Consider the following 15,890-nt stretch of genomic DNA (forward strand, 5'->3'; position numbering starts at 1 on the left):
ATTTATAAGGGGCAAACTTTTATTAATGTCTCTCCTATTTTAGTGAATGGAAAAAAATATATTTACACACACACACACACACACACACACACACACACGCACAACACTGGGGAAGCAGCCCTCACAGGCCTTGGCTCTTTCTCATCTGCACATGACATTTTTGTGACCTTCCTTCTTCGCTTGGATTCATTCATCACCGATGTTTGTCCATGCTGGCACACAGGCTAGAAATGCCCTCGACTGCCTACGAGATGCCACAGGCTGTTATGCTAAACACAAGTACTCTCTCTGTCCTGGGAGTCATACTGGAAAGCTACCTCTGCTGCAGCTTCACCTTTTAGAAAAAATACTTCTGCATTCACGACTCTTGTCAGCCAAAGACTGCTTTCTGTGGTGACACAGAAGCCATGCTATGAGGCAGACTAGCATTTACCTGGACAGGCTGGTCTAGACAGCCTTGTTTCAAATAGCCAAGGCCCAAAGCATGGGAGAGCTTTTCCAACAATGAAGTGTCAGATCCCGCCAAGTTGGAGACGTCGAAACATGAGCAGAACTGCCTATTTTCCATTTTGTATTTTGTGCATGATGTATCTGGGTATGATATTATGTTATGGTGTCATTCATGTTTTTCTCTCTAAAAATTATTCACAACACTTGGCAGCTAGGGGGAAGGCCTAGGTCCTTCTTCTCTGCCAGGTGTGTGCAAAGACATTCTACATGGTAATCACTTCAGTGCCAAAGGTAGTGCCGTTACTCCGATACACAGAACATGCAAGAGGAGGAAAGATCACCACGTGGCTAAAGAGTCCAGTAATGAAGACAATAAAGAGGCAATAAGAAGTCATCGTCCTCCACCACTGTGGAGCATAAGTCAAGAGATGCTTGTCAGCACTGCTGGCTGATGATTGGCATCAGTGTACACGGTCAGACAGGTCCTTGTTAGAGGACAGCTGGTGACACTGGGGAAACAAGTGCTTGCGTTCTAAAGCTGCAAGCCTTTATTTATTTTTATTGATTGATTTTAGACAGAAGAGAAAGAAACATGATTTTTTTTAATTAAGTGAGAGGCGGAGAGGCAGAGAGACAGACTCCTGCATGTGTCCCGATCCGGATCCATCTGTCAAGCCCCCTACAACCGGCGATGCTCTGCCCATCTGGGGCCGTTACTCCATTGCTCTACCTGAGACGAGGCCTTGGAGCCATCTTCAGTGCCCGGGGCCAACTTGCTCGAACCAACTGAGCCATGCCTGTGGGAGAAGAAGGAGGGGGAAGGGTGGAAAAGCAGATGGTCGCTTCTCCTGTGTGCCCTGACTGGGAATCAAACCTGAGACATCCACAAGCTGGGCTGATGTTCTTCCACTGAGCCAACTGGCCAAGGCTAAGAAACATTGATTTCTCGTTCCACTCATTTATGTATCCCTTGGTTGACTCTTGTATGTGCCCAGACTGGGGATTGAACTTGCAACCTTGGTGTATTGGGACAACACTCTAACTTGAGCTACTCAGCCAGGGCTAAAGCTGCAAGACTTTTTAAGCAGTAATAACTCCATGCATTTCAAATAACAAAACATTTTAAAGTGTATAACATTTGACTGGGATCAAGAAAAAAGGTTAAAACAAAAAAAAGCCATAAGAAACTCAGCTAATTTATTCTGGAGTTCTACAACAGCACAGGTGTAGCGAGTGATCAGTCATTGCAATGTGAAAATTTAAGATGTTCATAGGATGAATATTTTGTTTTATGCTAATAATTCTTTATAACAGTGGTCCCCAACTCCCGGGCCGCGGACCGGTACCGGTCCGTGGGCCATTTGGTACCAGTTCGCAGAGAAAGAAAAAATAACTTACATTATTTCTGTCTTATTTATATTTAAGTCTGAACGATGTTTTATTTTTAAAAATGACCAGATTCCCTCTGTTACATCCGTCTAAGACTCACTCTTGACACTTGTCTCGTAAGTTCGACTATTTAAAAATACCACAGTTTTTACGCCAGTCGCATAATTTTATTTTGTGCATTTATCTGTCCCACCCTAAAGGCCGGTCCGTGAAAATATTTTCTGACATTAAACCGGTCCATGGCCCAAAAAAGGTTGGGGACCACTGCTTTATAACATCGATCCTCTGTCAAAAAGAATGAGCTTTTCTGATGAATCAGTAGTGATAAGAAAATGGCTAAAAAATGGAATAGGAATAAAGTTTTCAACAAAGGACTGTACTCCCACGGGTTCTGAGAGCACTCACATCTTAGACAACCAGTCTTCCTTCCTCTTGGCCAGAAGTTCCGACCTCAAGGTCTTTCTGAACTAGGACAGTGCAGAGAACAGCACCCTCATTATCTATGCTCCACTTGTTTATGGTCTAAATAGCTTTAGCCTTAGGTGTTGTAAATGCCATTTTTGGCTCTGATATCAAAAGGTAAGGGAATGAGAGGCTGGGATGAATTCAAGGCCACTTGATACTTCCTTCATTCAACATAGTAACTGAAAATGGCTATCATCATCTGCACCTTGGACCCCACAGGTCTCTGCACCAAATTCTCCAAAGAGCAAATGGACTTGCTTCCTTACAAGGATGCTCAAGACAATATTCCACAGAAAATATTTTATTGATGGTTGAAGACAAAATAAAATCAACATAAGGTTCCCGCCCAATCTTAATATGGAAAAAACGGCACTGGGTTGTGAGTGTCCACTTAAGAACTTTCTCCGCACCAGAGCTTGGTGGGTGACCTAACACTCATAAAACAGAGCTCATGCTGTTGAACATTCCAGACGCATATCACAGAATCCACATGTTGTTTATGTAAACTGCATATATCTACCTAAAGAATTAAGTATAAATCTAATTCTGATTTTTCACTGTTGTTTCTACACTGAAGAAATACATGGCTTCTTCCTGTGTGGGAAAAGCTATGTTGACGCTCCTATGTCATTATACAAAAATGGGATCAGAAGTCTGGTTCAGGGTGCTCAAGAATTACTGCTAAGGCACATTTTGCGATTAAAAAAAAAACTTGGTGAAAATAATTCATTTGCAGTCAAATTAGTAATTTCCAATCTGAATGGTAAAGAAATAAAAATAACAAAACATAAGTGTTCTTTAATGAGATGTAGTTAATAAAAATGGTTGGTTACAAGAGAGTATTCACTATAAATATGTCCAATTTTATTGTTTTTCTCACTTTCTATAGTCTTAAACTTTATTATATTATTGCACTTTTGTCTAAAATCTTAAAGATGTTTTCTAAAACCAATTCTCTCATGTTAATTTTGCAAGAAAGCTAAATTTCACATTATTAATCTCATTAGTACAATCCTCCTTTTAATAAGTACAAACCCTTGGAGGACACATGAGTGCTTGGTTACAATAGTAGCAAATGTCAAAGTAATTGCTAAAAAAATCTAAAAATTTTGACACTGAAAAATTGACCATACCACTTATACTTCTCTAAATATTGTGGCAAGAAAAGTCACCACAAGTGAAAACTAATATACTGTTGTGGTGATTACAAGACAATTTTATTATAATTTCCTGATATAGTCCACACTGGCCTGTTCTTAGTCTAAATGTAATTTAGCACTGCAAACCATTATTAAAAAGGAATTTATTTTAAAAGGCATAAAAGTTACTAGTGTATGAAGAAAAAAATTTGTACTTCTAAAAGAAGTCAAAGGCACACATTAAGTTACTTCAATAGAAACGCGACTTGGCCAGCCAAGTTACCATGCATTTTGTGAGGGCGCCTTTAGTCTCATGGCTCAGACGGAAGATCTAAAAAATCTTTTGATCCACTTAAAAGTGGCGACCAACCAAATTAATGTCTCTGAGAGAAATCTTTAAGCAATTTTTTCAGCCCAACTCCTCTTCAACCCCACTCAGATGGCTCGTTTTATCGGGGACTCAGGGTTTAAAAGCATGAGGCCAGCCCAGGACAAAGAGTTCTTCTGTTTGCCTGACCATAAAATGAACACATCTGGAACATAAGATTTGGACTAATATTGAAAGACTCAGTAACATATTCATCTAGCTTTTAAAAACCTACTGATGGGACCAAATACATTTTATTTCAATTATACGAGCACAGGAAGGCCCAGAAGGGCTGCGCGGTCGCCACAGCCCGCTGGGGACCGGCAGGAGACAAGACACTGCGGGCGGGCAGTGCAGACGACTAGCACACGAGCCCCTGGCGCATCTGTATGATCTGGAGCAGAGCCGCCTGCACGTCTTCGTCCATGTGACCCTTGAGACAAAGAAATGGGAGACCGAACTCATGTCATCTTCATTTACACGAGAATCCTAATGAAAGGCAGAGGCCCTATAACAGGGTCTGGTTGGTTGTGGTTTACCAAATGCCAGATCCTCACCACGTTGGTTATAGCCTACCGGATTTATTGGAAAATGAAATAGAGCTCTATCGTGTAAATAAACAAAACTTAAAAGCAGTACACTCCAGTTGCTCTTAATGTCTATTATCAGAAAAGATGGACACACTTCTCTCTTATAACAACTCGGAAGATTAAGGGACAGCATGAGTTATATAAATAGGCAAAGTAACTACAAGGACATGTTTATTCTTGCTCCTGCTCATTTTTTTAAATCAGAAAAGTAATTAATAAAAAAATCCCCATATTTATCTACTTTACATAAATAGAATCAGACATATATAATTTTGCAACTTTCATTTTTACCTGGTGTCATAGAAATCTATCTCAAGTTATTTGCCTAATTATTTGAAAATATTGTATAATATCCCATTGTATGACTATATTATAATTTCTTTACCCATTCCTCAATGATGGGCATTTTAAAGTATTTCCAATCTTTCTGAGCAATTCCTAGAAAACAAATTGATGGGTCAAAAAGCAAGCTCAATTTTAAAGTTTGCTGCTGAGTACTACAAATTTTTTTCCCGTGGAGGTAACCAGTTATACTGCCCCCAGCAGCGTATGAGTGCCAATATGCACAACACCTTGGCTGACGCACGGCCACTGTCCTGTTTAATATTTGCCAACCTTGTAAGTGAGAAATGGTACCTCCTTTTTTACTTGCATTTCCCCCATTACGGGTGAGGTTGAGGTCTTTCTACATAAATGCCAGCCATTTATATTTAGAAAAAAACATGTTATACTTAAAAAGATGGCAAGAGGGCTAATTAAATGCAAGTCAATACGGTGGGCTTATTACAGCTCCCCCTTCTTTGCTGGAGCACTCGAATAGGTTTCAGCACATTTCCTATTAATATAAAAAGTTTTGCCTCCAAAATCTGTTTTTATAACAGCAGGACGTTTAAATTTCAAACATTAGCCACAGTTGACTAAACTGAATTTCTTAGTTAACATTACAATGTTAACTAAGGCAGAAGGCAAGGCTGTTTCAGATGCCAATAGCTTTTGTTCTGTTTCAGCAGGAGTCAGTGGGAAATCCTTTCAGAAGCACACAGACAGAGCAGAAAGGCTTGTGAGTTTGCAGCAACTTTCAGGAGAGCACATGTGTCCTCCCTTGGCCAGTATCAGAACTGAGTGGGTGCCTCACCTTCCCTAATACAGACCTGAACTTCCGACCATCTCCCCTCCCAAACTTCCCATTCTGTGGTTCCTCAACAGTCTTCACCAGTAATTGAAATGTTCTTTCCAACTCTATCTACCAAAAACAGATTCAGTATTTTCTCTATCATACTATTCATTCCTGTCTACTGAATTCCTACCCATCTTCTACAGAACAGGCCGGCTTTTTGATTTTAAAAATTTGACATCATAGCTTCTTCTTCTGTATTATTTTACCCAGTTCTTTTTTTTTTTTTGTATTTTTTTTTCTGAAGCTGGAAACAGGGAGAGAGAGTCAGACAGGCTCCCGCATGCGCCCGACCGGGATCCACCTGGCACGCCCACCAGGGGCGGAGGCTCTGCCCACCAGGGGGCGATGCTCTGCCCCTCCGGGGCGTCGCTCTGCCGTGACCAGAGCCACTCTAGCGCCTGGGGCAGAGGCCAAGGAGCCATCCCCAGCGCCCGGGCCATCTTTGCTCCAATGGAGCCTTGGCTGCGGGAGGGGAAGAGAGAGACAGAGAGGAAGGAGGGGGAGTGGAGAAGCAAATGGGCGCTTCTCCTATGTGCCCTGGCCAGGAATCGAACCCAGGTCCCCTGCATGCCAGGCCGACGCTCTACCGCTGAGCCAACCGGCCAGGGCCTACCCAGTTGTTTTTTTAAAATTACCTTTCTTTGAAATCTTCTCTCAACCCATATGTTTTTTATTTGAGCCATGTGGCCTGACACACTTTAAATCCTAAGCAATCCTATTTTCTCTCACCTGTCCTCTGACACAGGCTCTTTTAGTACCTGTCCCTGAAAAACCTCATCTGAGAATTTTGGAGATGCTGATCACAGGGCTTCTGCAGAGCATCACTATAGTACCCTTCTTGTGTGAACATTTTCTTGGTGATTTCTTTTTTTATAAAAGAAGCTTTTTCATTACATACCCTAAGTAGGGATTTCTTAATCTTATGCTCCGCTGAGTTTTAAGGCTTACTAAATAAATACAATTGATAATCTCCTAACAGAACCAAATTTTTCCTTATATTACTACATTTCTGTGCATACCTTTTTGTCATTTTTGTACTTTTATAGCATTCCCTACATTTCAAAGAAATAGTCCTGTGCTACCAAGAAACAACGGAATCTCCTCCACACCCTCTTCATTGTCAGCCATGTGCGCTGTGCAGACGTCATCCCCAGCCAGCAAAGCCATCACCTTTCTGTATGTCGCCATGCTGCCTGTATAGTGAGTGACAAGCAGATGAAACTAACACTAAATTTAAGATGTTGTGCTGCCATATAGATTTGTAAATTTCTCTGGGAGATATGCAAACCATGATGAAAAGAAACATAATCATTTTTAAATGACCATATGGAATATAACTACTTCAAACATTAGTTTCACGGAAATCTATTTGAATATGAAAAATTATTTTCTCTAAAATAATATCCTTTCCAAAGGAAAAACAGCTCACCTGTGCGGCGCTGAGAAGGTGTGTCCGGTAAATTGCAATCACTTCCTGGTGCTGTCTGTCGGCATCCTGGAAATGGGGGAGGACAGACAGGTCAGAATATCAGCACGCATGGTTTCAAACGCACAGAAGCTCGTGACACTGCTGTCCTCAGGCTCAAGGCCACAAAACAGCAGTATTATTAAAGAGCTCCTGCTGCTTCTGGTAACAAACCACCGGACAGATCACCTCCAAAATTCCACAGCATAACAGTGGTATGAACCTTCTTCACAAATGTGCGCGGACATTCATAGTGAAAGTGATTCTGTTCAGCCCAGGTCACATGACATGGTTGCCTAGTTCACATCTAATGCCACGAAACCATCTGGGCACGTATCAATTTATGCTTGAGATTATTGCTAAGCTCCTGGCCTCATCCCCATCTCTAGACTTTAGTCCCTATCATGCTCTGGAGATGGAGGCAGCTCCTCCCTCATAGCACTTTTGGCTTTAAAACGTTGGGGGATACCTCATTACATATGAGAGAAAATCCAAACTCATGAGCTTGGTTCTCAACAGCCCCCATGCTGTGGCTGAAACACAGTTCCATTACCAGCTAGGAAGCTGAGCTTCCTGCCCCAGGAAGGCCCGCTGCTCTCACTGTGGCCTTTGCTGGTAGACTGGTATGCCTTTGACCTACCAAAACATCATCTACCTTACAAAGTGTCTCTTTGAAACCAGTTCCTAACACACCAGTAACCTTTCCTTCCCAGGACTTCATTATCATTTTGAATCTGGGACCATATACACAATTCTATATTTGGGATTTTCTGTCCTGTCATTTTACTTTTGTTGCACCTGTATTTTGCCTCCATAACTGCCCAGCACTCCTTGGGGACAAGAACTGTCTTTGTCCTGATAGGGCTTACTTAGCACAGTGTCAGGAACATAAGAAATAATAAATAAATACTTCCAGTTGCTGAAGAGACCACCATATCCCTTTGATAAGATCCAAATAAGCATTTCTGATGAACTGCTATAGGCCGGCAGTATTATAAAATGAATACTTTTTGTTTATAAAATGAATACTTTTAAAAAATAACTATTTCTATTCAAAACAAATTCATAACCAATTCCTATAGAATAGGAAAATACTAGCAACGATTTACATTTAATCAGGCTACGTTTTACTTAGCGTTTCCATGTATATTATATTAGCTCTTTCAATTAAAAAGCAAACAAACATGTAATCAGTTCTTATTACCCTATTATATGTACGAGGAAGCCAAGTGTTAAGGGAAGTGTTCCATATCACTAGCTTTCAAGTGGCTGGGCTTGAGATGAAGCTCCTGTCAACATCCAGATGTTTCCACTAATATATAAAGGAGATATAGGTCCATATAGGCATTTATAAGGCTATCAGTACCTATATGGATATCTATATCCAGAAGTTTTCTTTTGATATACATATAACAATACCAGGTATAATAAAGCCATGGGAATGCCTATCTTTACTCGTAAAGATAAAAGATTATAAAAAGAACTCCCTTTAGTGTAGTGGTACAATACTTTAGAGCAGTGGTCCCCGGGCCGCAGACCAGTACCGGTCCGTGGGCCATTTGGTACCGGTCCGCAGAGAATGAATAAATAACTTACATTATTTCTGTTTTATTTATATTTAAGTCTGAACGATGTTTTATTTTTTAAAAATGACCAGATTCCCTCTGTTACATCCGTCTAAGACTCACTCTTGACACTTGTCTTGGTCATGTGATACATTTATGCGTCCCACCCTAAAGGGCGATCTGTGAAAATATTTTCTGACATTAAACTGGTCCGTGGCCCAAAAATGGTTGGGGATCACTGCTTTCGAGGGCACTGCAGTCAGAAAGGCACCAGGTTTGGGGTCAGTACCTACCAGGGTTCCATCCTAGGTGTAGGACCTCAGGCACCAAGTATTGTCATCCTTGTTTCCTTAATACTGACTGTTACATCGGGCAGTGACACCTTATCTGACTATGACGAAGCTCAAGTCTGAAGTGTGTATTAACTGCAAGGTAGTGCCCGGCAGATCGCAGATACTGAATAAAGTACACTGTACCACTAGTGCGGGTCACTTTTAGCAGAAATGACTACGCATCCTTGGATCTGAATACAGCCACGCATCAATCTTATTTCCACATAAACTGTAGCAGACAGCAAGCTGAGCGGCCCTGCCCCCAGCGCAGAGCCTGGCTTGGTACTCACGGCCAGCTGCTGCTGCAGGGCCCGCACTTGCTGCTGCAGAGCGTCCATCAGCTGGCTCTGCCTCTTGCTGGGACTCCCGCTCGTGTAGGTGAGTTGCGAAAGGCCGTTCAGGGCCTGTTTTAGTCTTTCTACATCGTTAAGCAGCTCGGTTATCTTGTTAAAAAAAAAGAAAAAAGGTTGTGGGAGAAACATAATATTCAGTCATTTACAATGAACATCTTCACATAGCATATACAAATATACTGCTCACAAAAATTAGGGGATATTTCAAAATGAATATGAAGCTATAAAATACCCCCTAATTTTTGTGAGCAGTATATATTTAACTCCTTGAATTATATTCCTCTTGGGAATTCCTTACAAAAGCATTAGCAAATTAAGAATGAATATGGCATATATCCTAAGATTTGAGTGTGACCCAGTCCTCTTATTTTTAGATGATAAGTACCTATGAAGTCATACAGACTATCTTCCAGGTCGTCTGGAACACGGGGAGGTGGGGGAGATTCTCTCCAACAAAGTATGAAAAGTAAGAAAGCGTGGCTCACTTACATCTAGCATTAGATGCCTTGTTTCTTTCAAGAATGCATGACTTTAGACTACTCTGTCTTAAAGAGGGAAAGAATAGGAAGGCGGTTTAGAAGTGTGGAAAGAGTAGAGACTTCAAGACTTTAATTGGACAGCTCTGATTTTTACCAGCTGTGTGAGCTTGGCTGATTCCCTTTCTTTTTCTAATTCATTATTGGTGAGAGTAGAAATTTTTCATAGTTAAGAAAATCAAGTGCTATCAGAAAGCTATGCCTGGTACATAGTACATGCTCAATTAATGGCAGCAGTTAGAAGTGGAATTAAGAACTTGCTGTTACAATGATATGTGATTGTCTCCATGAATACCTAGCAAACAGCAGGGAGCACTCAGACTCTGGGTCTGCGGAGCAGATGTGCAGGTCAGGACTGGCACCTCTGCCAAGGAGGGCTGGGCTATGTCTGCTCTGGGGCCTTGCTGTGTCCCAGCACTGAACACTGCCCTGGTAGGTAGCAGGAATCTAACCATTGCTTGTCCAACTGATAAAACTGCACTAAGTCTCCCTGAATGCCCATCTGCACAGTCCACACTTTATGCAACTCCCCATTCTGAAAACACTGTTGAGCACTTAGTCTGAAAGTTATACCATGAGAATGAATGATAGGAAGAAAAGGTAAGTTATCATCATTCTCTTAAAAACTGGTTGGGAAGCTCAGCCACATAATCCTGACACTGCAATATACATTTTGAGTGGATGGCAAAGCCAGAACAAAACATGCATTTTGGAAGAAAAACACTGTACTATAGACAAGATTGGGTTATGGGGGCTTCAAGGAGGACAGTGCTGACGTGGGCAGAGATTTTGACCCCGTACAAAGGAGTGGTGGCACAGCCTGCGTGAGGAACCAGTCTCTAGAGAGACATGAGGGTTTGGTGTGCTGTATGGGTGAGCACTGGACTTGAGTGTGTGCACTCCCCGGTATCCTCGGTTTCCTAAACCATAGGCCAGAAACACAGCTTCCCCTTCCCTGCTCCTCAGGCACCCCAAAGCCCAATGGATTCACAGTAAGGTACATGAACCTCGCATCTCCCTGTCTTTCCTCTATTCCTGGCTCTACCAGCTGAGGAAACAAAACACAGAAGCCCTGATTTTTGTGTGATTAGACCTTCTCTTCAATTTTTTTGTACACCAGCAGTCAAACAGAAAGGTGGCATTTAACCATCACTATGCTGACACTTCTACAGACCTACCTGCAGGACGCTAACAGCGTGCCTGCCCTACCCTTGCTCTGGGGTTTCCAGTGCAGAGTTGCACAAGCTCTCGGACTTACCTTGTTATCCTTGGCTTCGATTTGCTTAGCAGACTCCTGTATCCTTCTCTGTAGTTCCGAGATTGTTGACAAGGACTTGTCGCATCGCTCCTGCTGGTCCTTGATTTCCTGCTCAATGCTGAGACGCAGGAACTCTTTCTCATCTTTCGCAGACAGTCCCTTCTTGGCACGCGAAACCTCCTCACACACTTCTTCGTATTTTCTATTCAGGTTGGCCAGTTTTTCATTTAAGTTGCAAATCTGTGCCTCCAAATCACTTTTTGTTGCTCTATATTTAGACAATTCTACCACCTCTCTAGTCTCTAACTTTTTTAATGCCTGTTTACTACTCTGCACCTCCGACTGGAGTTTGGAGACTTCTTCGGCTTTGTGTTGGTTTTCCTCCTCCGTGGCTCTCAGGCTGGCTTTTATGAGCCCTAGTTCCTTCTCCAGCACCTCCTTTACCCGCAGGTGCTCTGCCAGGGGCACGGACGAGTTCTTCTGGTTCTCCAGCAACTGATGCAGCCTGGTCACCGCCTGTTGCTCCTTCTCAAAACACTTCTGCTTGTTCTTCAGCTCTTCCGTCAGACTCTCAATGGTGCTGTTGAGAGACTTCTTCAGCGCCTCTACCTGTTCCGATGGAACATACTGCTTTTGCAGAAGTGTCTGTGCTGTCAGGATGTTCGAAGTCTGCTTGGCATTTTCTTCAACGAGCTTCTCCTTCTCGTTCTTCACCTCTGCATATTTCTGCAACAGGTCTTTCAACTGTCTGTCCAGCTCTTCGGTCTTTCTGCTTAACGCCCTCTCTGTTCCATGAGACGTCTGGATGAGAACATCCTTGTCCTTTAAATCCTTCTGAAGAGTGCTCATCTCCTGCTTTAACTTGTCATTCTCTTGTCTGCACTTCTTGATCTCTTTGTCCCTGACGTTATACTTCTGGGTCTGCTCTGCCAACTGTTCTTTTAGCTCCTTCTCCATTGCCTTAAACTTTCTCTCACACTCTTCAAGGCTGACGATGGGTACGTACTTCAGTTTAATGCACTCCTGTATCGTGTCCAGTTCCTTTCTCTGGGCTTCGATCTCGGCGTGCAGAGTCACGATCTCCTCCTGGGCAGTCCGGTAGCTGGCCAGCACTTGGGCGCTGCTGTCCTGCGCTTGACGCAGGCTCCTGCTGACGGCGCCCACCTGCTCCTCGTGCTCACGCAGGCTGATATACTCCGCTCGCATCTGGCTCTGCACACTCTCCAGCTTTCTTCCTAGTGCATCATTCTCCTCTTTCATTTTCACACATTCTTGACTTACATGTTCAAATTTTTTCTTCACATCTGATAATTCCCTGTTGGCTTTATCTAAGGTGCTACTCAGTGCAGCTTTTATCTCCTCGTGGGTTTTGACGGGCACGTACTGATTACTCATTATCTTCTTCAAGTCACTGTTTTCAGACGTGAGTGCCCGCACCATCTCTTGGTCTTTGCCGCATTTCTTATGAAGTTCAGACAGCTGTTTCTTAAGCTCAACGATACTGGATTTCAGCGCCATTATCTCTTTGTCATGCTTCTCAGGAGGTATGAACACAGCTTCCAGGCGACTAACGTTTTTACTTAAACTGTCATTTTCCATCAGCAATTTCTCTATTTCCAACTTCTTTTCTGTGTATTTTTGCGTTACATCTGAAAGCTTTCTATTCAAGTCATCAACAACTGCTTCGTGTGACTTTTTCATTTCTTCGCCTACTTTTAAAGGCACATAATTTTTCATTTCAGCTGTTAAATCCTGCACTTGCTGGTTGAGGAGCTTGTTGTCCAGATGCGCCTTTTCGACATCCTTCTGTAAGGCCTGGTTCCTCAACGTTAACTCACCGACCCTCCTCTCGAGCTCGGAGGACTTCTGCTCCAGCCGGACCCGGAGTTGCTCGTGCTCCTCTGGCCTGACGTGCTGAGAGAGCTTGGCTTTCACCATCTCCAGTTCCCTCCTTAACTGTCTGCTTTCACTGAGCGACTTCTCATTTTCCCTTTCCATATCAACTAATTTATTCGCCTTCTCATTGACTTCATTAGATAATAAGCTCTTCATGTTCTCAAACTTCTCCGCTGGGACGGAGCGGGCCAGCCTGGCGCGCAGCTCTTCTAGCTGGCCAGCCGCGTCGGTGAGCTCCTGCCCCACGCGCTCCTGCCCCGCCTCACTTGCTCGGAGCTCGCACTGCAGTCGCTGCTGCTCCTCCGCCAGCCTGCCCGCATCCCTCCGCAGCTCCTCCGCCAGCGCCTCCTGCTGGCTGAGCTGGCTCCTCAGCGTCCCCACTTCCGCCAATGCGACCTCATACTTCGCCTTCACATCCCTCAGCTGCTCCTTCAGCTCCACAGTCAGCCGCTGGTGCCCCGTGGTGGCCTCGCTGGTGAGATGCTCCTTCAGGGCGAGAAAGTGCGTCTGCATTTGCTTCACCTTCCCCTCCGACTCGTACATCCTTTTCTGCACATCCTTTAGCGCGTCCTCTAGCTGCCTGATCTGCTCGTCCGAGTCCTCCTTGACCCTCTCGCACTCCAAGGCCAGCGCCTTGCACTCTGCCACCTTGTGGGCCAGCTCGTTCTGGAGCTTCAGTCGGTCTTGTTTTGCTGACTCGCAGAAAGTTCTCATGGCTTCCAACTCTTTCTTTAATATGTCATTATCAGAATATGAGGTTTGACTGGGTAAGGACAGCTCTAATGGTCTCAGCATAGATCTGCTTTGCAAATGAGCTGGCAAACCTGTGGAAGTACACTGAAAAGAAAGGAGAAAAAGATATCAACCATGAAATCGTAAAGAAGACTCTTACCTGCCAAACATAAAATACCCACATGACCAGTAGTAGTCAAAGGGTTTTTGGATTAGTGTTTTGGAAGAATCTCATACTGATCTGTGTGGTAAGAAGAACAGCTGTGGGGATGAGGGCCTTATTACACACTGAAGCAGTGCAGTTTGAAAATCAGTTCACTTACATGTGTTTCCAGCAGAAAAAAGAAAACGGTGGCCTCGGAGACTACTTCCTCCCTCCCCACTCATAACACCTACCCCGCACATGAATATCAATTCAATCAAAACCCATTCGTGACTTCTATGTTTTATGGCACTTAATGTGCTTAGAACTTCAAATTCTGAAGCCACCAGAACGCTTGGGAAAAAGTCATATGCAGCATTATTTAATTTCTGATAAAATAGTATTGGCTTCTAAGTACAGTCATTGTTAACGCCAATGGAATAATCTTAAATTATAAATATACCACCAAAAGGAACCTAGCTAAAAAGGAAGTCAAGAGAATGTTGGTCAACCCACAAAAGACAAACAAGTTTTCTTCTCAAATACAAAGATAAATTAGAACTCTGCATACAATCTTGCTATAAAATTTGATTGACATTTTGTTCCCTCTATCAAATGCTAAAAAAATGTATAATTAAACTTCTTAGTGTAACAGTTAATAAACATCAGAACATACACCCCTGAAAGACTAAATTTAACTATTTTCCCCACACAGCCAGTGACAAGAAGGGCTCCTCACAGGCACTAACGCACGGGCAAAGCTGTGTGCCATAAGCGCGCCCTGCCATCGCAGAGTTGTGTGGACTAGGCCCACTACCTTCCCAGGGTCAAGAAGAAGACTGACAACATGGAAAAGCTTCCCAGCTTCAGTTTACTTCCCATTATCTTTCAACTTAAGAATTATAATCAGACTACGATGAATACAATCTACTACCAAGTTACATACCTGCACAATCTCCATACTCATTTAATTACAATCAAATATTTTCTGATTTTCTGAAATGTTACTCAGTTGAAGGATATCCATTCTCTCAACTTAGAATATTAGACGTCTCCAGCTTAAAGTGATCTGACATTGTGTACACTAATTCCCTCTACCTACAGATGGGGGCATGTAAAACAACCCTTAAAGCCCCAATGTGTGTCAGTTCTGCAGCCCACAGGAGGTACTAGAAATGCAAACCATGTTTCCACTGGAAACTAAAACTGACAAACAGATAAGTAAAAAAAAAGACAACACTTCCTTTTGGAAGCTTTATTTTTGAGGTAAATTTCTAAAGCACAGTATATTTGAAAGCAAGGAAAGAACGTATTTCAAAGCCAAAAAAAAAAAAGACTTTTTAATTATTCATTTCATCTTCCCCTTTTTATGGGAAAACATGAAGAGTTAACCATCTGCTGTAACAGAGGCTTACTGTGAAGACCACGAAATGGTAATTCCAATCTCTTATTTGAACTACTGTCATCAAAAACACGCTAGGGGGCACCAGAAACAATAAGATCTGCTTTTATTAAACTAAAGAATTCAATACCAATTTTTTTATACTAAAACCATATACAATGTATATATTCTTCATAAATATGCAAGTTGTTATTTTTCAAAAGGTAAAAATATTTTTAATAACATTTTTCATTAAAAAACAGTATTACCTGTGAGTCTGTCAGGTACATTTGACCTTGTTTAAGAAGCACATCTTCTTTTCCTAAATAAATCCAAGTAAATGATATCAGCTTCAATATCCTCACCAAAGTAGGCTAAGTATTCATTTGGTGTTATTAATATTCCTTTATTTTTCAAAAAAAAGAGAAGCATGAGTTACTGTATAAAATGATCCCTATTCTAAAATAGCCATAGTTTTGCTTTTTTCTTTGTACAAAAGGGAAGTATCTTGTTCTGAATAGACGATATGTTCACTTTCAGAAATACACAACACTGTTAGGCTTAATAATCTACATGATTATTATAAAACATGTATCTTATAATCGGTCAAAATAAATATGGTGTTTTGCAATCTATACGATAAATATTAATAT

At 42.3% G+C, this 15,890-nt stretch overlaps 1 protein-coding gene across 6 annotated transcripts in view; it reads right to left on the minus strand.

Annotated features, from left to right (window-relative positions):
- Window positions 1-1,039: 1,039 nt before the first annotated feature.
- Window positions 1,040-15,890, minus strand: part of UACA (uveal autoantigen with coiled-coil domains and ankyrin repeats) — a 108,171-nt gene continuing 93,320 nt past the window's right edge. For 5 of the 6 annotated variants that reach the window (XM_066277946.1, XM_066277944.1, XM_066277949.1 and 2 more), the window contains 5 exons: window positions 15,507-15,559; window positions 11,087-13,819; window positions 9,230-9,382; window positions 7,007-7,072; window positions 2,573-4,243 (listed from right to left, as the gene is read on the minus strand). In XM_066277946.1, coding sequence (XP_066134043.1) covers window positions 4,172-4,243; window positions 7,007-7,072; window positions 9,230-9,382; window positions 11,087-13,819; window positions 15,507-15,559 — 3,077 coding nt within the window. In that variant the 3' untranslated portion in view covers window positions 2,573-4,171. Of the gene's footprint in view, window positions 1,248-2,572; window positions 4,244-7,006; window positions 7,073-9,229; window positions 9,383-11,086; window positions 13,820-15,506; window positions 15,560-15,890 lie in introns of those variants that run through there. The other variant, XM_066277947.1, reaches the window with a different exon arrangement.

This window comes from Saccopteryx bilineata, chromosome 4 (assembly GCF_036850765.1).
Source record: "Saccopteryx bilineata isolate mSacBil1 chromosome 4, mSacBil1_pri_phased_curated, whole genome shotgun sequence".
In the NCBI taxonomy this organism is placed as follows: domain Eukaryota; kingdom Metazoa; phylum Chordata; class Mammalia; order Chiroptera; family Emballonuridae; genus Saccopteryx; species Saccopteryx bilineata.